This window comes from Uloborus diversus, chromosome 9 (assembly GCF_026930045.1).
Source record: "Uloborus diversus isolate 005 chromosome 9, Udiv.v.3.1, whole genome shotgun sequence".
NCBI classification, from domain to species: domain Eukaryota; kingdom Metazoa; phylum Arthropoda; class Arachnida; order Araneae; family Uloboridae; genus Uloborus; species Uloborus diversus.
Window position 1 is genome coordinate 45,120,243 of NC_072739.1, and position 23,896 is coordinate 45,144,138.

General features: G+C 35.0%; 1 protein-coding gene across 1 annotated transcript; it reads left to right on the forward strand.

Annotated features, from left to right (window-relative positions):
- Nucleotides 1-7,560: 7,560 nt before the first annotated feature.
- LOC129229382 (facilitated trehalose transporter Tret1-like) lies at nucleotides 7,561-18,463 on the forward strand. Its single transcript, XM_054863675.1, has 2 exons — nucleotides 7,561-9,377; nucleotides 17,257-18,463. The coding sequence occupies exons 1-2, from the start codon at nucleotides 9,113-9,115 to the stop codon at nucleotides 18,411-18,413; spliced, it is 1,422 nt and encodes a 473-aa protein (XP_054719650.1). The 5' UTR covers nucleotides 7,561-9,112; the 3' UTR covers nucleotides 18,414-18,463.
- The last annotated feature ends 5,433 nt before the right edge of the window (nucleotides 18,464-23,896 follow it).

Sequence of the window (23,896 nt, forward strand, 5' to 3'; positions counted from 1 at the left end):
TTACATGGCGTCCTCTCGGTAGTTATTTGGTTTTCAATTTCAGTTTGTATTCCTTCCGCGAGCATGCGTCGAGAATTTGCACTTCGTACTTAAAAATAAGTGACATAGCTTCAAATTCAATCTTATGACGATACATATGCAAGAAAATATAAGACTTTAGAATTATCTTCAGTGAATTCATGCGAGGAACAAAACTTCTACTAATCCCCTTGATGAGTGTTACTTCGCATACATGAGTAAGCACTTGTTTTCATTGCGTGCTTTCGAAAGTTTCAGTTTGGATTTGCTGCTGGACTATAAAATTGTGAGCTGCGCATGCGTCGACTCTTACTTTCTTGCTATACGGGAAACGTTTTTGATTATAGTAGAAAACTGCGGAGGGCGTACGAATCTGTGTATTACGGAAAACTTTTTTATATATTCAGAGAGTTTTCCGAGATTTTTTACAGTGTAGTATCTAGATTTTCAATTTCTAAAAATAATCGGTCCTCAAGACGATATCAAAGATGGCCCACAATTGCATATTCTAAATTGTTTATTTTCGAAAAATTTCTGGGAGTGGACCTCGGATCTTTCCTTTCCTGAACATCATCTAAGACAGTCTAAAACTGTTTTTGAACTACAGTTTTGAAATATTTTCGGGAAAGATCCACCAAAGCCCCCAATCCTTAATGTAATTTGAAGAAAAAATATCACAATTGTGTTTTTCAAGTTTCAATCTCGAAAACTGGACGGGGAAACGCCACCAGACCGCTTTTCCACCCTAACATTAGCAAAGATCGTCTATTTTTAACCCGGGCCTGTTCACATATCGGCCGTCCGTTCCGTCCATCACGTTTTTTTCCTCCAGAAACAGGTTTTCTTTGCTGGTTGCTGTGATAGCAAGCCGTCTTGGACGGGATCGGTTTCGATCAGAAGAACCTTGATATCTGACGGTCGTCAAAAGCAGTACAGCATTTCATTGGTTCCAAGCAGCGCGGTCTTTTCTCTGGTGGGTGCTTTCAGCCACGTGATTGATGTGCGGCGACCGTATGTGAATACTACCCTGTTTTCGCCGGCAGTCTGTCACGTCTAAAAACGGGATGGACGGGTCGGACGCCCAATAAGTGAACTGCCCTTAACAGGGGAGGTGAAAAAGTAGGACGTAACAGTGAACTTGAGGTCTCAGAGACCGCTCTATTTACGAATTTTTTAAAAATCGTGTAATTAAGGTACATTCCTGTAATTTCCCTCAGATGTTTTTTGAACTCTCATTAGCATGGGGAAAAAATATTTCTGAATTTTGAATCGAAATACACCTTTTCGAGGAAATTTTGCTAGAGTCTGTAGTGTGCTAAGATTTTTCCAGAAAAACATATGCTGCTGTAAATAACTAACTACTCGTAATAAAAATGAATCTATTATTTATTAATGATTTCATTTTAGCTCTTTAATATATACAGAACATTTTAGCACCAGAAAATTTATTATATCATGTTGAGGGAAAATTTTGACAGCCCTTCAACTATTAGTATTTTGCGTCGTATTTTGAGAAAATATTCAGCCTTCACTGTCCCTGGAACATCATTGCGTAACGTTTGTAAACATTTCAAACAAATCTCAACCTCATATAGAATATTTTGCATCTCTTCCGCATAACGCGGATAAAATAAATGAACCTATATCCACGGTTCTAACGTTAAGAGCCATGTCTACTGCAGCCGAAAATTGTAACGCTGAAGAGCAGGTGCGGTCTCACAGACCGCTTCGAAGAATGCAATGAAATTTAAACCAGATGCACTTGCCTAAAGATACTGATAAGCAAGGGGGGGGGGTGTTCAATGTCACAAAACAAAAAGCTATTGGGAAAAACCATTCAATCGGATTGAAAATGAAATAGGGGTTATCGGATGAACTTTTGCGCGGTTTATGAGACCGCACCTCCTCTGTTAAGCGTTAAGGCCGCACAAATTAGGAAAAAATAGTTATTCTTCTTGATTTTTATTCTAATTTTTTTATAGTTTTGATTCTCGTGTCTCTCTTTTCAAAGTGCTTTGTTTTTGCTCGTTTCGTTACTAATTTTCTGGCAGAGTGTCTATCCTTTCGAAAACTTGCAAAAAAGAAAAAAAAAACAGTTTTGACTTAATTACAAATGTCAAAGTTTTGACACATTTTGGCAGCAATATTAACCAAACGTTTAGCTTCTTTTCGGAATTTTTCGAGAATTGAGTGGAGTCAAACTCTCTTGACCCTTTTCTCTTTTTACACTTTTTGAATTCCTTCATTTAGTAGGATAGAATTTTATGATTTGAGAAATCCTAAGGTTGGAAACAGAAGAAATAGAAGGTTATTTTCTATTTCCCTGACGAACTTTTGAAGTTGTGTCCAATAAAACGGTAACATTCGGTAGGTAAAGCAACTATATTATAGACCTTCTGTAAATAGGATATTTTGACATTTTTCTTGTCTTCACTTACTTATATCGAGCCATTTTAAGTTACAGCAACAAAGTAGCACACAAAAGTAACAGATTATACTTACTGTATACGATGGATGCCAACCCATAGAACGTGGAAAGGAGGACACACCTGAACTTAAGCAAAATTAGCAGAAAAATTGCATATAAATACATGAACTACAAAATAATTCAGCCACTAAATGTCAACATCATCATCTCCCCGACAAGCCAATAAGATCGCATAGATTTTCTTTATTCAACGAAGAGCATTAGTTCGGTGTGCTGAAATTATGAATGGAAGTGTGAATAACAATTTCAAGTTCTCAGAAAATAGTCTTCTTATAAATGAAATAATTTTCTGTTCCCATAATTGACTCTTGAACATGCAATTAATGTGAAAATAAGGAAGCTAACAACTAGCCTTACTCAAATGTCTCTCACTAACCGGAATAAAACTTAGCACATCGATAGAACACTCGAAAACATTGAAAAAAAAAAAAAAAAAAAAAAACCGTTCTTTTTTTTCTTTTTTTTTAAACTGGCAATAAATGCTTTTAAATGATGGTGAAATTTACTCTTAAATATTAGGATATTCTGGTGCAATTTATTCCTTACTAGTTGCGTCACCCGGCTTTGCACGGTCTACTCCAAAAATAAAAGTTATGTAAAGTGTCATATGTTCAATAATCAGGCTTAAATAAAAAGATTTAAAAATATTGTAAAATTTACCGACAGATCCACGGGAAAATAACTAAAAAGGATAAATTTTAAAGCCCCTGATAACACGAAAAGCCTCCAAACAAAAACAAGAGTACTATTTGCTCACAGTCGAGCAAAAAATGGCAACAGATCTTTCTTCTCAATTATTTTATTCACGCTTATTAAAACTGAGCTCACGTCAGATGATAAATTTCTGATTTAATATTGATGTTCCTTCACTTAAAAATGCGAAGATTACTTTTCTCCTGGTGATTTTTCTGTCTTTTTGGTCTCAAAGGTTTTTTCGCGAGCTTCCGAATGAGACTGAAATCAAGACAATCGGATAATTACTTCTGGCGGAAAGAGCCACTCAATGTCATTTTCGGTCCTAAAATTAAAATTCGAACTGTTCGGTACTTTTTTGGAGTTTGAAAACCCCCTACGTTTCTTCTCAGGTGTCCACGTACCTCTCTCAGCCAAATTTGGTCGAAATTCGACGTAAATTGCATAAGGAACATACACACCTAACTCACATATTGGTTTATTCTCCTGCAATGTGGAATTTTGCAATCCTGAATTTTTTATTTTTGAACTTTTCAGGAAGGATTCAGTTTGGCATTTTTTTGAAAGAAAAAATGTGTGTCTTGGTAAAACTACAATAGTTCATTAAACATTTATTTTGCAGATATGATGCTTTAGTTTGTTAAAAGTACAGAAAGTGTCATTAACATGCCATGTTAAAAAATAGTGAGAAATTCTAAAAAATATACTTTTTTTATTGGTTTTAAGGTTTACAATTAAGTACCAGCAATAGCCTGACAGAAAATAAAGAACGAATATATTATTTTAAGTCTTTTAATAAATTGAAAATAATTTTGAGATCCTTTTTACTTCTTTTTACAAAAAAGGAAGTATTGTATTCGCGAAAAAAATTTCACCCAAAAATCGTCCTTAATTTCCACTTGGCTCACCCCCAAATGAACGTTCAGGTTTTTTTTCAACCCGACCACATGTGGATATGTGCCTAGGAACGTACAGACACCAGAAATGTCCATTTTGACGATCCCCGAGTTAATTACAACGAGTTTTCTCGTGACGTCTGTATGTACGTATGTATGTGCGTATGTGTGTATGTATGTCGCATAACTGAAGAACGGAATGTCCAAGAAAGTTTAAATTTGGTACGCAGACTCCTAGTGGGGTCTAGTTGTGCACCTTCCTTTTTGGTTGCATTCGGATGCTTCAAAGTCGGTCTTTTGCCCCTTTTCGGGGGGAGGGACTCATTGTTAATTTCGATGTAAACTCAAGTGGTGTTATAATTTGGCGGACACTTGGCGATATATCGGTCTTTTGGTCGCCAAGTTTTGTGGCCAACTTGGCGACAAATTTAGCGATTTTTTAAATTTATTATTATTAATATTATTATTTTTTAAAATCCGGTTTCAATTTTTCCACTATTGGTGACATTTGGAGAGTAAAATATTGAATCATATTAAAACTGCCAATAATGAGAAAATGACATTAAATTGGAGTAAAAGGAAAACATGTTATGCACACATCAGCTCGTTTTATAAAAATAAACTGAATGCATTACATCATTCATTTTCACTCGTTCAAATTAAGTCTTATAACCGAAAGTAAATAGGTTTTTGAAAATACTAATAGAACTAACAGTTTAAAATACATTTATTAAAAAAATTGAACATTAATAGTTTGATTACAAGCAATTCTGTAGCAAGGATGGTAATGACTCTGGAAGGATGGTAATGAACATGGCAGGTTGGAAATGACGTTTAAAACAACTTAAAGCAAACATACAGTAAAAATAATGTCAAAATGCTATGTTTTTTCAAAACAGAATACTATGACGTCATTATTTATGTATTTATTTCGCATTAAATACAGATGCTGCGAGTTTCTCTACCGAGTTATGTTTCTCTTTTGCTGCACAAAAATATCTATGAGAAATGAGTATAGGAGGATCTTTAATAACGCAAAAAATGTGTTCTGTGGCTATCTGGTGCTTGTCCTCTTCTGTGGGCCAACAAAATTACTTTTTGTTTTTGATCTGGACATAAAGTGGATTCTTAGACTATTACTTTGGTTTGAATCACCAACACCTGCACATTAAGGTCTGAATTAGTTATCATCCTATGACAAATTACATTTAAAACCAAAAATTTAAAATACAATGTACTTTAAAAAATTATAGTTAACTGGGAACCATTGACCATTAAAAATAACAGCAATCCACTGCCCAACAGGTACTTATTATGCTTACGTTCGACGAGCTCGACCGGGAGCGACCGGTTAGTTAATCACGTGCTCCAATCAACCAATCAACAGCTTAAAAAGGTAACCGGTGAGATAACCGATAGATGATAGAACGCTGCGGTTTGTAACCGGTTACTTACCGGTCGACCGGTGAGGTTCGTCGAACGCAACCTATATAAGATAATTGAAAAAAAAAAAGAAAGTATAAGAAAATTATGCAGCTAAAATATTGAAAACAATTCAATGTTCTGAATTTGAAGGTAAAAATATTTATAATTAAAAAAACAAAGCAAATAATTTTATTCTATCCTCAGTCTGTCATTACCATCCAAATCTTTATACTTTGTGCTGGATGGTAATGATATTTCACTTTATTTTGCCTGGCATGAGCTAAACTGTAGCTACCATTCTAAAAATTTTGCGCATTTTGATCAAAGGTTCATCTAATATAAGCAAATAAAAAACAAAACTACACAATTATATTAAAAATAACTATCAATAGGTATGGATGGTAGTGACAGCAATTAAAATTTTTCTACTTAATTTGATAGCTACACATCTAAGCAAGACGCATGAAGATTTACACACGGTAAATTTTTGCTTTTCAAACAAACATAAGGTGTCTGCTACTAAAATGAATACTGTTTGGGTTAGTAGTACCAACTAGTGGTTATGAAAGAACGTAAAAACTGTTGGATGGTAATGATGCAGGGACAAATTATAACTGTTTCACTAAAATTTCAAAGCTGCAATCAAACAAAAAAGAAACTTTGCTTTATATTTGATTATGTGAGGCAATTTATGAAGAAATGTTTTCAAGGAATTTTTTAGTTTTATTTGCACTATAGTTAGATCACAAAAGACAAACATTAAGTCGAGGGACAGTGAATGGTAATGACTTTTTAGTATATCTTTTTAGTCTCAAAAAATAGTTATTGTCTATCACTGTTAAATCCATGTTATTTTGTTCGGTAGAAGGTGACAAATAGTATTAAAAAAATAATTTAAAAAGATTTATGAGGTTGCAGTTAACATGGGATGGAAAATTCCACATTTCTAGAGAATGACCCATATATTTTCTCTGTTTTACTTACATAGATTTTGAATATTAATTACGAAAAATCAAGTATTGATTTAAAGTTAAAAAATAATAATAAGAAGAAAACAAACATAAGTCGATGTATTTTACGATATTTCTTAAAATAGTATTTACAAGGGTAAAACTTCTATTGAAATAAACCCCTTTCAGTCAATAAAAAATATTTTTCTCGAGAAATCTGAAAATACATCAATTTTATTTCGTTTTCGTATTGTCAGTATCTTTTCCTTTTTTAAAAATAATTACTTGAACTTTTGTAATTAAAATTTAAAAAAGAGGGATATATTGTGCCCTCTAATATTCCCCAAACCCAGGGATACCCACCTGGGATCATTGGAATTTTAACTGGGAGTTGTTTTGAGGGGTATTTTTCTCTTTTTAGGGGGGGCTCTTGCTTTTAGAGAGTCTTCACGGTATTTAGGATGGGGGAGGGGGGTGCGCCCATGCTCTTAGTGTGGGGGGGGGGAGGGCATCCCTGGCAAACCCAATATATAAGGGTGGATTTCACCACGTTAAATGTGTTTATTGTCGATTAAGAAAAACACAGGTTCAATATTTTTAAGCGTTCTATCAACGGATGAAGTTTTTTCTTATCATTGAGTGACACTTGGGTTGAGATACTTGTAAGTTATATTAACTTTTATTCAAACAGCTAACATTTAGACATTTAGTAGCAGTTTAAAAGCTAATTAATCGTTATTGTTCATCAATTTCAGCAAGTTTCGTTTTTTTTTTTGTTTATATGAAATAGTGGAGATTAGAAAAAAAAAGAGTGGCCGAAACTAATTATTTTGTTTCAAATCGCCACTGGCGACCCACAAAAATTTACCAATCTTAATCTTTAGCAAACCATGTAGATAAATGCCCAATGTTTTGTTTCTTACATAATGTGCTAGAAGGTGATAAACATCTATATTTAGTCAGCAGTTTCGTTCGATTTCGAACGTAATCTTGATGTTTCAACAACCAGCGCAGCTGTGTAATCTCAATCAAGGTGGCCGGCTTGATATGTTTTTTCATTTCATTGTTGCGCTTTCCTCACGAACGATATGATAGAGTGAATTATTATTGTTTCAAAATTAACAATGTAGTTCGCATAAGTGGGAGTTGTTCGTTTTTTGGAAGTTTTCTTTGTCCGCGTGCATCAGCATTTCGAAATTCAAAAAAATATTCAAGAAGTTCGGCGGAATTTGCAAGAAGAGTTACTGGTTTGTGGATATTTTACTCTATAACTGCATGATACAGAGACATGAAATATTGCTTATGAAATACTTCATTTTAACGACTTTGCTTGGAATATTTCTCAAGTTTGTGATCGTATTGGAAACAGTTAATAAGTCGAAAAATTGTTTAATTTAATTAAAATTCTGTCTGGAATTTGTAAAATTATAATTATTTGAGCTCTGAGGCAAGTATATCTATTTTTCAAAAAAATTTCACTGAATTATCAGACTGATAGAAATGTTTTCAATATTTAAAAGCATCGAAATGTGCAAAAGCGAAAATATTTCGAATATTGCCATGGAACTGCAAACATTGTGATTTAACAATTTTTGATTGTCGGTGATATCGTTTCAAGTGTCATATTTTCAAACTTTACTAGTTATTCTTGAGTAAATTTGAATGACTTAGAAAGTTTTGTGCAGTAAGAGATTTAGATTACATGGGGATAAGTGTCTATTAAATCTAGCAAAGAAGAATCCTGTTTATAAACTAAGATATTTACCACACGGGAAATATTTATCTACTGCATCGTAGGGGGGAGGAAAACTGTTTTAACTGGAAGATATTTACAACAAGAGGCTATTCTTATCGTATTCTACTGTAGGAAAGAAAAGTACTGTTCAAATTTGTGATGTATCTTTCAGAAAGGTAATAATTGACATTCTCAAAGCATCTGTGTTTCGAATATTTAAAATTGCATTTTTGGAAGTTCGGTGCTGTAAAATAGTTATAATACGTGGCATTATTTATCGTGTTCCATCGTACCAAAGAAAATAACTTTGGCTGTATCTTTCAGAAACTTGAGAACTGACTTTCTTGAAGTAGTATTTGTATTTTCGATAGTTAGAATTGCACTCTTGAAAGAGTATAGTGTTGTAAGAATTGTAAGAAGTAGAATTATTTATCATGTTCTTTTGTTCCAAGGAAAAGAATACTTGATGTCTTTCAGAAACATAAGAATTGATTTGCTCGAAGCTTTTATAAAGTTTCAGTGTTTAGAACTATATTTTTTAAGTTTAGTGCTGTAAGATAATTACAGTACGGGTAATTATTTATCTTTCGCTCCAAGGAAAAGAATCCTTGATGTGTCTTTCAGAAACATAAGAACTGACTTGCTCCAAGCTTTTATATATTTTCAGTGTTTAGAACGGTAGTTTTGGAAGTATAGTACTGTAAGATAATTACAACAGGTGGAATTATTTACTGTGTTCCATAGTAGAGTAGAAAAAAAAGTTAAAATTCGAAGCATCTTTCAAAAACCAACGAAGTGACTTCTTCAAGTATTTGTATCTTCGATAAACAGATTTTTTTTTTTTTTGAGTATAAAGTGGGGTTTAAATGACCAATATGCTCCCAAACAGAAGAATGGCTCAAAAAGAATGAAAAAGGAACCGAAAGTGACATTTCTGGACGGCAATATGGGCGTTTCTCCCACGTCTGGCGTAAGTCTTCGGAACACTTACATCGCAGCCGTTTCCGCCTTCACATATATTACTGTGATGGGATTAGTGATTGGATACGCCTCTTCCGCTACAGTGGATATGAAGAAACCCGGAAGTAGATTTCAAGATGTGACGGCGGATCAGATTTCCTGGATTGTCAGTTTGCCGAGTTTGTCTGGAGTCATAGGAAATTTTCTATCAGGTCTGTAACGTCTATTGAAGATTTTTAGTCTCGAAAGCAGATCATTTCCTTCGTTAAATTTTTACAAAAGGAAAAGAAAAAAAAAAAAAAAAAAACTTTTCCCACCAGTCCCATTTAGTTTTTCCAAAAGATATTTTTTTCTCTCGTTTGAATAACGTATGGTGTGCTACTTCGTTCTTATTTCCTTTTTCCAGTTAGGTAGCAGCTTTATCTAATTATTTGCAGATAAAAATAATTTGGACTGAGCTGGTGTTGCAGTAAATCGGCCTTATTTTTAAATTTTTAATTTTCTATTCAAATTCCAATTAAACTCACGTGGTTATTCATTTTTATGCCATGTACTAGCTTGTACAATCGAAAATGTTGACTGAATTAGTAGAAATTTATCGAAATAATTGTTCATGTTACACACGTACGTTTTTAGTGACGATATTGTAAAATGAATCAATGGAATATAGGTTTTTTCCCCCCTTTTGCTTATTATTTTATCTGTCTTGCTTCACTCGCATTTGTTTTGTTCCGAAAAATCTTTTTCATTAGTAAATGAATTTCTTGTAACCCAAAAACACGTGTAGCTGCTGAGCAACAGGCGGCGAAGCTCTTGAAGTACACCTCCGAAGGTGGTATACACCAAACGCCGCAGGCGGTTTGCACGAGCTGCCGAAAGTGGCGAGGACTTGCCGGGCGCCGAAGTCAGCTAATCTAGTATATACATATTAAATTAAAATGTTATTAATTACACATTATATGGTACGCACACACTAAAAAATGCTAAAAAACAAGTAGGAACGTAGTAATACGCATTTAATTTTTAAAAATTGAGGTTTTTAGGATTTTATATTCACTAACATAATGTCAAGAGAAAGCGAGAATGTACACTTGTATATAGGGGAAACTAAATGAGCTTGACCCAATTTTTTTTTCGGAATGGTTAAAACAAAATAAAATATATTCATAAATAGTTTGCTATTTTGCGCATTATTATGGCTAAAAATAAAAGCATAGTTCTAAGTAGAGATTGTACAAAAAAATATATTCATCACGTCTGCAAATGGGTCAAGTGTCCCTAGAGCTAGGGAGACTTGACCCAACACTTACAGAGACATGACCCCCCTCATGAATGTAAGAAGACTCATAGATATTGAAATCAAAAACGCAAGTTTGATACTGTTTTTGCTTTAATAAGTGATACTTGAAGTGAATGAACAAATATTTACTCTTTAAGTGAAGTGTTATAGATTTTTTAAAAATTAATCTTATTGCACATCAGCAGAAAAGCATAAGTCTAATTCAAAACTTTATCAGCTAAGACCTAAACAATAATTCAGTTATTTCATTAAGAAACAAATTATCGATGTTAAAGATCATTAGTATTTTAGTTATTCGTCAAAATAAAAACAATTTATTAATCCAAAATATTTTAGTTTTTCTTTAAGTAAAAAAAAATCCCCTTTCATATTTACAATATTAAAGTTGTTTCTCAAATAAAAGCAAATCATTAAGGTCTAAATCACAATGTTTTAGCTATTCATAAACAAAAATTCATTGAAAAAACATCAAATTATTCTTTGGGTCAAGTCTTCCTAGTTATCTTGGGTCAAAGCTCCCTAAGTAGCTTTCTCTTGTTTTACCTTAAATTTATAGCAACTTAGATCAATAAAATCAAATCATTAGGCCTAAATTACAATATATCATCTGTTCAAAAATAAAAATTAATTGAAAAAACATCAAATTAAATAAAAACATCAAATTAGTCTTTGGGTCAAGTCTCCCTAGTTAGCTTAGGGTCAAATCTCCCTAGTTAGCTTTCTTTTGTTTGCCTTAAATTTTTAACAACTTGGATTAAAGTTATATGAAACTACTGTATATCAATGGATAGCTAGAAAAGTGATTAAAACATGCATACTTTTAAAATTCATTTCTCCCAAAACTGGATTTTCGAATCTAAAATATTCCAAAAATCTTCAAAATTTACTTTTTAGGTGCAGTATCATTTAACGCTGAATTTCTTGAAAACCACTGATAAATCTAAAATGACTTATCCCTGCAAAAGGTGACTGGTCACCGAATAATATGACTAAAATTTTCCCTAAATATCCTTTCCATGGAAAAAATCGTCATGAGTCAAGTCTCCCTATGAGTCAAACCTCCCTAGTTTCCCCTGCGTATTTGCATTTAGTCCGGCCTTGATTGATCCCATAGAAAGGTTAAAATTTTACCTGATGTTTTTGAAATTTTTCTACACAATAATATATCTACTTTTGAAAATAAGTTTTTTCTCGTACATATTCAGCCAGACATATATATATATATATATATATATATATATAAGATATCTTTTCTAAAGTCTCGGCGCATTGAAAATGGATTCGATGTTATGTACAGTGACTCCCAAAAGTTGTTCGTACACCTACGACTTTCAATGAAATAGGACTCTATATCCACTGGTTAGAATTAATATTTCGGAATAGGTATTTAATTATGAGATCTATGATCGATTTTCAACAAAACTATATGAATTTTTTTTTAAATATTAAAACTTAATTTTTTAAAAACCAAAAAGTGTCGGAAGTTTTATCTCACAAAAGTCTTTATACACTTTAAAAAATGTCTATATATTATTGAATAATCTAACTTTTTATTAAGTTATTATTTAGTAGAATATCATGCAGTATCAACAACACCTTTTAAATGTCTGTGAATAGATTTTATTCATCTTTCTTTCTTTTTTTTCTTCTTTTTTTTTTGCGTGATTTCTGAGTAAGTATTCAACCACACTTCGAGTCTTACTGTTTCTAGCTCTATTTTCGTTTCAAAGCCGTATTTTCGTAATCTGGCCTCTAAATATCTTTAAATATGTTACATTAAGTTCAAATCTGGAGATTGAAGGGGTAGTTTCTAAAGTTAAGGACAATTTTTGTGTCACTAGACGCAAACGTTGAAAACCGTGTGATTCTTTTCATTATCTTGATGAAAAACAAAGTTGTTTCCGATAACCAAATTTTCGGCTAAGAGTTTAAAATTTGTTTTTAAAATATTTAAATGGACAGCATGATTCATTATTTCATAAAAAAATTCCAAACTATTAAGTCTTGGTGCTGCTATGCACCTTCACACAAAAACACCTTCACCGTCCTGGTTAACTGCTCCAACTAAGTTCTTAAGATTAAGTTCCTAATTTTTTCTTCTATTTACAATTATACAACAATTTAACCAAAAATCTTGACTTCATTTCTATCTGTAAGTAAGACGTAATTCCAAAACGTTTTGAGCTTATTTATCATAGTTTTTGCGACGAAAAGTGAAAGCTTTCTGGTTTTTCGCTGGGCCAAGAAAATTTCTGAGGGAAGAGGTCCCATTTAATCCAGCTAATCAGAGAACTTGGTGAACAATTTTAAGTGAAAATTAAGTGTAAAAATTTTCATTTAACTCTACAGAAACCTTTATAGCAATCAAATGTGTGTTTTTCATATATATATATATATATATATATATATAATTTTAAATCTCCTATCACGCTTTGTCAACTTCGCCGGTTCACCTTTTCTTACCTTGTTTTCGGTCCGATTCTTTACTTTAAAGCATTTTATCAAGCACTTTACTATAGAATGGAATAAATTAACTAATTTAGAGACAATTCAAACCAATTTACCGATACTGTGAGGAAAAAATTCAAATTTCGAATCGTGTTTGTGGTTTTTTGCGAATACCAGCCATTTTAAAGTAATAAGCACAATATTAAGGAATAAATAAACAAAAAATTGAAGCCAAATGACTTTTAAGGGTCAACACAATGCAAAATTAATTAAAAAAAACGACATATGATAAATTTTAACCATGAATTTATTCGAAAATAATCGAGTGTACGAAGACTTTTGTGGCGTATTATTTCTCTGTCTCTTCGTTTTTTGACCCATTTCAAGAAGAAGATCCGTCAATATTTTGAAAAACTACAGGGTTTTATTTAGAATGACATAGGAATGATGTGAAAAAATATTGGACTTCATATTCGAATTCAGTTTTGCGTTATTTCGATTTTACTAAAAAATTTCGAAGTGTACGAACACTTTTGGGAGCCACTGTACGTGTTATCGGGGATGTATAGTCAGGTCGTAATACCGTAGTTGCTTATAAAGTCACTTTTGTCCGACTTTCTTTGAATAATTTCAGCGCCACACAGATTCATTTTCAAGAAATTTTTTCCCCCTGGTGCATATCCTGTTCCTCGCAAAAAATCATTTCTTCTATAGTAGTACACAGTACAGAGAATATAGTAGAAAGTAAATATAACGACAGTGAGAGAAATACCAAAATAGGAAGTGGTGACACAAGCTTTTTAAGTATAAGCTCAGAGCGCTAATGTCGTTAGACACTTTTGACAAGCTATGAGAAAGCTGAATACTTAGGATGAAATACTTAGTACACATTATGATAAAATTAAAGAAAATCGCGACAGCCGTGAAATAATAATTATTTTAACTAGAAAATCACCCGTCAAGATATGACGGGTGAAAATTGCTTCCTCATTTGAACGAAGCCATTACCTGTTTGATGATATTTTGAAAGTTGAAATTTTAAAACTAACTCAAGTGGATTAACCGTAAACTCTACTGCAACCCAAATTCAAAATAATAGAATATCAGAACTGTTTGAACAAAACTTGTCCCTGAGTCGGGAAAAATGAACGCATGCAAATTAAAAAGACTAAAACTCGTTATTCATGAATGGGTAAATCAATTTAAACAACTTTTCAGATATTATTTTAACAATTTATGGATCACTAGTGGTACCCGCACGGCTTTGCCCATAATTGAAAATTAAAAGGTCATTCGGTTCGCCTGTATATTTACAAATAATGGATGATGAATTTCTCGCCAATTGGCTATGTTCTTTCGCTCTCCTATTCCACGTCACGATAATTTCGTAATTTACTCTTCCATCTTATGATAATTTTGTTCCTGAAAATTTTCTTAAAATTGATATACAAAAAGAACAAAATCGAATTTTCAAAAAATCGCTTCGAGGTGCACACCCCATGCTACAAACTAACTTTGTACCTAATTTCATGAAAATCGGCCGAACGGTCTAGGCGCTATACTCGTCACAGAGGTCCAGACATCCTACAGACAAAGAGACTTTGAGCTTTATTATTAGTAAAGAAAGATTAACACATTGGAATACTAGATAGATTCTTTTGTATGGGTCAAAAAATTAGAATAATCTATTCATTCATGTGAATTTTAAAAAGTAGCGAAAATAGTTGCATACCTGTTTCTCCATAGTTTGTCACAAGTATGGAGCTTGGCGCCCGGATAATTTTACGCTCTTTTAAAAGCCTTTTACTGCTCAAAATGGGTCGCCAAGGTGATAAATAGGAAAAAAACGAAGTTAGATATTGAATCATTTCTTAAAGTTAGAAAAAAAAGTATCCAACTCAATTCAAATAAACGTTTTACAATCTATAGTATGTAGGATTTTAAAGGAATATAGAAGGACTGACCAACTAAAAAGTAACCGAAGTAAACGAGGTAGAGAAATTGTAACACCTGGAATAGATGAACCCAAATCAAAGTCATTTGTCCAAAATAATCGTTGAAAATGCTTCTTACGTCCATAAGTATTGGACAGAATGTATAGTTATCTTATTCACGCCAACTACACTTGGACGGTTGCATAAACTGCAGTTTTGATTGCGGATCTACGAAGTAAGACCAAAAATAAACATGAAGCAGAAACGTGCACGATTCTCCTGGAGCAAAGAGAAGCTCAAACAGGGGAATAAGGTTGGAAATGTATTATATTCAGTGATTAATCTTTTGTTAAAATATCTGTGAACAAAAAAAAAAAAAAAAAAAAAAAAGAGGTGTTCGGGTTTGACGTTTAAAAGGAAAAGCGTGTGTAAGAGGTTCTCTCCACTTTGACACATCCTTCTTGTTTGTGGGTGCATGAGGGCTGCTGGAATTGGGAAGTTATATCATATAACAAAACAATGCGTGACTTCCGCTGTTTACCAAAAATACTGCATGATACTTCATCTGATTCATTGCAGTTACACATTTAGTGACACATTTTATCTTTCAACAGAATTCTACTTCGTGTCACATCTCTAAACCGATTCATAGATTTTAAACAGAAAGAGGAATTTCGGTATTAAGCTGGTCAAGCAACTCTACCAATCTCAATAGGATCAAGCATTTGTGGTACCGTCAAATCTAAAGAAAGTGGTTCAAGACCTGGTGCCAGCCAACAAAATTGAGCTCGTTGCCACATTTAAGAGGGTATGGAAGCAGTGTCAGAAACGATTAATGTAAACAGGTGGTTGAATCCGTGTGAGAAAGGATTAAAGCATTGAATCCAGCGAAAAATAACGCATTCTAGTATTGAAAGTTTCTTTTGAAAGTGTTTCCCCCCTTTAATTTGAATACTCTAATTTTTTGACTCAATGTAAATCTTCATCACTGTAAACTTTTGGATTATTCTATGATTAATTTTGATTGAGTATATTTGAAATGAAATGCACACTTTAAGGTCTAAGAAAGGTGGCACGTCCATTTTAAATACCTAATTTGAACTTATATTTGGTTAGAATATTTTTTTTTTCCAAAAAGTAGGATGTATTCTATTATTTTGAATTTGAGTTGTAGATAACGTTTATTGTTGACCACTTTTTCGTCTCTTCATTCCCCTGAAATGACACAGTCTTACCAGTAAAACAGTTAGGATACCGGATCTAGTTCAGCCTTGTTCCAATAAAGCCTTTCCCTTCATGTTAAACGTTACCAACGCATACTAGAAATTATCATGGCTTCATGCGAGTGTTATTGTTCATGACGCAGGAGCGTTACTCGATCATTGGACATTACATATAGAAAAAGGTAAGCTGTACATGGATAGTTTGCTGGAGGATATTTGTAAACAATTTGATCCAAATCAGAGTTGAAAAAAAAAATCATATTTATTTCCTTCCTACTAGATATTCATATTGTCCCTTAAGTGAACGCCATTATTATACTATTTTCCCGTATTCCGTTACAGCAAAAATTCTCTGATAACAAAATAATAGAGGTGTTCAAATGACAACGTACCGAGAGTCACAACAAAGTAACCGTAGACATTTTTGCGTATGCCGCTATGGGAGAACGTAGCGAGACATCTAGGGATGCGATTAGAGTATCCAGCATGAATCGGAGCATGCGCGATGGCTCGTATGCGCCGGAAAGATTAGATGCTCGAACAAAGAGCGCCGTCCAATTGACCGTCTTTTTCAGCGTACGAGGCCCGCTACTTGTTGAATTCCTTGAGCATAGGAGAATCATCAAGACGCTTTAAAGTCTACGCAGGTACATCAGAAATAAAAGACCAGGATTGCTAACGAAGAGTGGTTCTGCTCTGTGATAACGCACGTCCTCAGGTCTCCAAGATTACCCAGGTGGCGATGACTAATTTCAAGAGGGAGCAACTTGACCATCGCCTTGCAGCCCGGACATTTCGCCCTACGACTTCCATGTGTTTGAGCCTTTGAAAAAAGGAGTTGAAAGGAAGTTTCAACGCGGTCGTCGAACTCAAGGACACTGTGAAGGACTGGGTCTCGTCAAGGCCACAGAATTTCTGTGAACAAGGAATCATTCGGTTAGTCAATCAGTGGGATCGTGGTGCTCAAACCTATGGAGCATAATTTGAATAAAGTCTTCATTTAGAACCACAGTATCGTTTGGTACCTTTTCATCTGAACACCCCTTATATTTTGTAATATCTCAAATCCCTATATAAAAGTAATCTAAAAGTTAAAAAAATTATTCAGTCTTAAAATTTAAATTTCGTTGGATTTTTGTTCAACCATGCATGTCTTTTATTAATAAAACTTCATTATTACTTTCAGGTTATTTTATCCAGAAGCTCGGACGAAAAGCTGTGCTAATGTTCATTTCTGGAACGTACATGGTCAGCTGGTTAACAATTGTCTACGCGAATTCAGTTGCGTTTCTGTACGTCGGGAGGCTCATAGCTGGTTTCAGTTGTGGAATGGCAACAGTGGCCGTTTCAGCGTACGTAGTAGAGATAGCACCTACAAAAATAAGAGGTTTCCTTTCATCAGGTTTTCAAGTACTTTATTCCGTTGGTGTCCTCATCATCATGTCTCTTGGCGTGGTACTTAGATGGTCTTGGCTGGCTCTCTCAGCAGCTGTTTTTGTGGCCATCAGTGCTTGTATGATGCTGGCAATGCCCGAATCTCCAGTATGGTTGATACGAGAGTCGAGGAATCTTGAAGCAGCTTACAGTTTGAAGTTCCTGAGGGGGATGAATGCTGATATTGCCAAAGAAGCTCAAGATATCAAGGAAAACATGACGAAAGATACAGCTGGTGGTGTTACCTGGCGAGAGTTATCGAAGCCAACTTTGTACAAACCACTCATCATTGTGTTTTTTCTTTTCTTTTTTGGGCAGCTGTCTGGAATGGCTGCTTTAATCTCTTACACAGTGGACATTTTTGAGAAAGCTGGGGGAATAGTTGATGCTCGAGTTTCAGCAGCTGTCGTAGCCATTGTACAACTTATTGCCACAATAATGTGCAGTATACTCATTGATAGGACTGGACGGAAGTTTTTATATATTATTTCGGGTATATTCATATTTATAAGCTTGTCTTGTCTTGCTATCTATACTGTCATGCTGCAAAAATACGATTTCGATTTGGACAATTACAAATGGTTACCTTTGTTATCTTTTGTCGTGTACATTGCAGCCTATTCTTGTGGCTTTGGACCTATACCTTTTGTAATGGCACCCGAATTCGTGCCCATTCACAGCCGCGGTGTAGTACTTGCAGTTGGCACGATCACGTGTTCACTGGTTGCCTTTATCGTAGCAAAAACGTTTGACAGTGTAAGAGAAGAAATAGGCGACTATGGGATGTATTTCATGTACGCCATTTCGTCGCTTATTGGCTCCATATTTTGTTATTTGTTTGTCCAAGAAACGAAAGGGAGATCCATACGCGATATTAACAAATCTTTTGAATACAAAAATAATTATTAACTTTCTTATTCAGAAGATCTTTTGTAAAGATATGCCATGGCAGTGTAAATAGTTATGTAAATAAAATTTCAGAACTATTTATAATTATTACGAGAGTGATTCTTTTGTTTATATAAGACCACAAAATAGCGTTTTCCAATGTTTTCAAAAAGGTGTTAGGTAATACGAGCCTTCAACGTTCATGAAGCTAAACTATTTTTTCTAAGTTTCTTTCTAAACATACATTTTGAAATGATTAAAAAAAATTGCATCCAAAATTGGATCCTCGCAATAAAAAAAAATTTGTAGAACCTTTTAGTCAATAAATAAATAAATAAATAAGATAGAAACACCTAATAAAATCGAATTGAAAAAGAAAAAAACTTTCGAAACTGTAGTGAAATCTGTGTAAGTGAACCACTTTACTGCTGCACTACTTTAGTGGTCAACTTAAACAGGTATTAAACTTATAGAAGTTGAATTATATGATATAGATCTCATTCTGTGCCGGAAAATAGCGGTCAATTTAGACAGGTGGTCAACTTACGAGGGTGGTCAACTTTACAGGTTTTACTGTGGCAATGAAAGTAGAAATTTTTCCTTCATCAGGCCAAAATTAGCATAACTTTTAGAGTTGTGAAATTCAAAAATGTTAATTTTGTTTTTTGGTTGGTTGGTTGGTTTGATTTTTATGGCGCAAGAGCCCTTGAGGGCTATACTGCGCCAAACGATATTTTATTATAAGCTATTTATTTTTCATAAAAGAATAAGGTAAATAAAAGCATATTTTGAAGAAGAAAGCATAAAGCTTCAAGTGCTAGTGTTAAAAAGTGTAACCGATAAAAACATTTAAACGATTTGAAGATAAATACAAAAAGGGCAAAACATATCCTGAAAAACAAAGGAAGGACGAAATCACATAATGTCGAGACAAACACTAAATTAAAAAGGAGAATCCAATCTCCTGGAGGAAGGAGTACAAATTGCGATGGGGCGGCTCCCCCAGCAACTCCTTCAAAGATGGGTTAAAATTATTAAAATATTTATAACGAATTAGATTAAAATTTGGGCAGTTGCATAAAATGTGCAACACTGTCTGATTTACATCACATGTAATGCATGTTGGAGCTGGTTCATGACATAAGAGATATTTATGAGTAAATCTGGTATGTCCAATGTGAAGTCGAGTTATTAAGACTTGTTCTTTCCTGGTGATATTTAATGATTTGAAACCTCTAGTGGAGGGCTGGATCGAATGCAATTTATTTTGGATTTGTGAATTCCACGTCCCCTGCCAATACGTGTTGAGGCTTACACCGATGGCGTTTTTGATATCATCGAAAGGGACACTATTATCGACCAGGATACTTGCAGCTCTGGCAGCTGAGTCGGCTGCCTCATTGCCTGCAATGCCCACATGACCAGGAATCCAACAAAAGAGAACACAAAAATTATTTTGCATAAGGTTTTTGTATAAAAGATATGACTGGATGACTATAGGATGGCTGTTATTATTGCAATGAGTGATGGCTTCCACTGAACTCTTTGAGTCAGTGAATATCACCCACTTTCTATGAACAGATTGGGCTATTGATTCTAGAGATGAAAATATAGCTTTTATTTCTGCAGTAAATACTGAGCAAGATGTGTTTAATTTTTCTGCCGTAACTTGATCATTAATTATTGTGGAAAAGCCGACGTGTTCATTTGCTTTTGATCCGTCAGTGAAAATGTGTTTATAACCAGAATACTTGCTTTTGATCTCATAAAAGACTTGTTGATAAACTGTATTAGGGGTAGTTTGTTTTGGGAATTTTGAGAAATCATTGATTATAGAAGGTATGACTTCGCACCATGGTTCAATTAGTTTTATTGTGTTGACGGTTTTAAAATCTGGTAGCTGCAGGTCTGAGAGTACCCGACGCATTCGGATCCCAAATGTTGGGGTCATCGAAGGCCGGTTTAGAAATAAAGCAGCATTACATGGGTTAAAAATATGGAGATGTAGTGGGTGATTAGTGCAAGGTTTTGTTTTGAAGTAAAAATTTAAAGAAAGTTTGAGGCGTCTAATGTTTAGAGATTGTTCGTGTGCAACGATATGAAGACTGCTGATAGGCGAGGTTCGAAATGCTCCTGTGCAGATGCGCAGTGCCTGATTATGTATTGGATCCAGACTTTTCAGATAGGTTTTTGCAGCGGAGCCAAAAATTTGACAACCATAATCAAGTTTTGAGCGTATCAGAGCCCTGTATATTCTTAACAGAGACTCTGTATCAGCACCCCAAGAAGTGTTCGTTAAGACTTTAAGGATATTTAATTTTAATGAACATTTCTTTTTTAACTCTTGAATATGCGGTATAAATTTAAGTTTATTATCAAGTGTGAGACCAAGGAATTTTCCTTGGTCTTTTACAGTTATTGGTTGATTGTTAAGGAGAAGACTTGGATCAGGGTGAAGTCCTCTTTTACGGCAGAAGTGGATGCAGAAGGTTTTTTGAGCAGAGAAAGTGAAGCCATTTTCCTCTGCCCATTGTGATACTTTATTTATAGCAATTTGAAGTTGTCTTTCAATGATACTCATGCTCGATGAAGAGAAAGAAATTTGAAAGTCATCAACGAACATGGTACCCTTGACAGCGGGAGGCAGTTGTTCGATTAAGTTGTTGATTGCTATTACAAAAAGAGTTACGCTTAGTACACTTCCCTGGGGAACTCCTTCTTCTTGAATGAAGGTGTCTGACAGAACAGACTTGACACGTACGCGAAAACTTCGATCTCTAAGAAAATTAGAGAGAAAGATGGGTAGATTACCTCGTAACCCATACTCGTGCAGGGTTTTGAGGATGCCATATCTCCAGGTACGGTCATATGCTTTTTCAATGTCAAAAAATACGCTCACAAGATGTTTTCGTTTGAGAAATGCTTCTCTTATTGATGTTTCGAGAAGCAGTAGGTTGTCTATGGTACATCTGCCGCGCCTGAATCCACTTTGATATGAAGATAGCAGATGGCAAGACTCCAAAATGTACATGAGCCTGGCGTTTACCATCCGCTCCATTACTTTGCAAAGGCAGCTTGTGAGAGCTATAGGTCTGTAACTCTCGGGTTTATCAGATTGTTTGTTTGGTTTAAGAATAGGAATTACTATTGCTTGGCTCCAGAATTTGGGGAATTTGTGCTCAGAATAAATTCTATTAAATAGTCTCAGAATATTTTCTAATGAAGACCTGCTTAGGTTTTTTAACATACTATTGTGTATTTCGTCAGGGCCAGGTGATGTGTTTTTTGATTTTTGTAAAGCAATATCTAATTCTTGAAATGTAAATTTTGTGTTGTATGGATGAAAAATGTTTGAATTAAAATCTAGAACTCTTTGTTCTTTGCGTGATTTGATAGTTAAAAATTTTTTGCAATAGTTATTTGCACTGGAGACTTCTGCTAAATGAGTCGCCAGGTAGTTAGCCACCTCTTTGTGATCCGACAAAAGTTGACCATTCTTCTCCAGAATGGGAGCACAAGACGTATTGTAGTTGCCAGAAATTTTTTTGATTTTACCCCACACTGTCTTAGATGGGGTGGACGTCGAGATTGTGCTGACATAGGCCTGCCACGAGTCCCGCTGGCTTTTTCGTCGAATCCTCCGAGCTTCAGCACGAGCTCGTTTAAGTGCCACAAGATTTTGTGTGGTCGGATACCGACGAAAAGTGCTCCATGCTTTTCTTTGTGCCTTATGAGCCTCCTGACAATCGAAGTTCCACCAAGGCTTAGGATACTTGATCCTGCTTTTAGCGGTTTTTGGTATAGCAGCGTTAGCTGCGTTTAAGATGATGTCGGTTACTCGCTTTACCGCTACATCGATATCAATATCAGTCACGTCTTCTGATTTAATTTCTGCCAACTGGGTAAATGCTGCCCAATCAGCTCGATCAATGCGAAGTCGAGCTTGCTGATGCTGCTGATGGCCGCAGCGTCCAGTAGAGGTTATCCTGATCGGAAAGTGGCCACTGGAGTAGAGTCCACCCTCCACCTGAAAATCCCAACGTGGCAGAAAAGAAGGTGAGCATATTACGAGATCGATGGCATAGTAAGATTGGGTAGAAAGATGAAAATAGGTGTTTTCACCGTTATTAAGGATGCAAAGATCATTGTCTTCAATAAAATTTTCTATTGTTAAACCTCTACTGTTGAAGTCTGGACTCCCCCAGAGAGGATTATGGCCATTGAAATCCCCCAAGATGACAAATGGGGGAGGAAGTTGATCAACCAGTGTCTGCAACTCCACGCTTCTTAAGTCATAGGAAGGTGGGATATATACAGAACAAACTGTGAACAGCGAGTGAAGGTGAACGCGCGCAGCTACTGCTTGCAGGGATGTGTTGATATTGAGCTGGCTAGATGCATAATCATTGTTGATTAGCAATGCCACTCCTCCACAACGACGGTCTCCTGACAAGCAGTCCTTGCGGTACATGTCAAAACCTTTCAACCTCGGTTTATCAGCAGGGGACAGAAATGTTTCTTGCAGACAAAATATGGCCGGTTGGTAATATTCGACAAGATCCTTGATGTCCATGACATTATGCGAGTAACTCTGACAATTCCAAGAAAGAATGCTCAGGGCCATTGAGAAAAGAGGAAATAGAAACGGCCGGAAGAAGAGGGAGCAGCTCATGAAGGAGGATGGTCCGTCCATCCCTCATCGTCGGATGGCGGAAGGTCTTCGAATTCGACATCCTCGTCCTCCTCTTGGGGAGGAGGTTGTTGAAGTTTTTCAATTTGGGACTTAGTTAATTTTACTTTCTTGCTAGAAAGTAAAAAATCCTCTTTTTTAAAATTATTAAATTTTGGGGGCCTCTGTTTAGAGACTACCCCAATTTTTGCACGCGTTTGAATAATTTTCTTTTTTTCCACAGTTTTGTTTTGTTTTTGATCAGTTGGTTTTTTTGAAATTATTGTAGATGGGTAACTTGTACTCGGGATTTGTGTACTTAATATTTTAGTTTCGTTACTATTTTTTTGTGGAGGCTTAGGGGCATTGAATTGTTTATTTTTTGATTTAGGGGAGTTAGTTGATTTAGTGCTGGTTATTGTATTAATAATTTGAGGATCTGTTTGTGTGCTGGTAGAATTGAATACTTTTCTTACTGCCGCAGCATATGAAAGTCCGGCTGAAGGCGTACGAGACTGAACAATTTTTCTGGCATCTGGATATGATATGTTCTGAGTGGTTTTGATTACTTGTATTTCCTTTTCGGAGAGCCAGTTTGGACATTTTCTAGAGTAGGACGGGTGATCTCCTTTGCAGTTGACACATTTGTATTCCTTTTTGCATTCATTGCTGTCGTGGCCGGGCTCAGCGCACCTGGCACAAGTTTCTGCCCCACGGCATGACAGTCTGGAATGCCCAAAGCGCTGGCACTTAAAGCACCGTAGCGGGTTAGGAATATATGGTCTAACAGGGCAGGAGAGATAACCAGCTTTGACACGTGAAGGGAGGATATGCG

Coding starts and splice junctions, on each gene's coding strand:
- LOC129229382 (XM_054863675.1), top strand. CDS start 9,113: ATGAAAAAGGAACCGAAAGTGACATTTCTGGACGGCAATATGGGCGTT. Junction 9,378..17,256: donor CATAGGAAATTTTCTATCAG/GTCTGTAACGTC, acceptor TATTACTTTCAG/GTTATTTTATCCAGAAGCTC.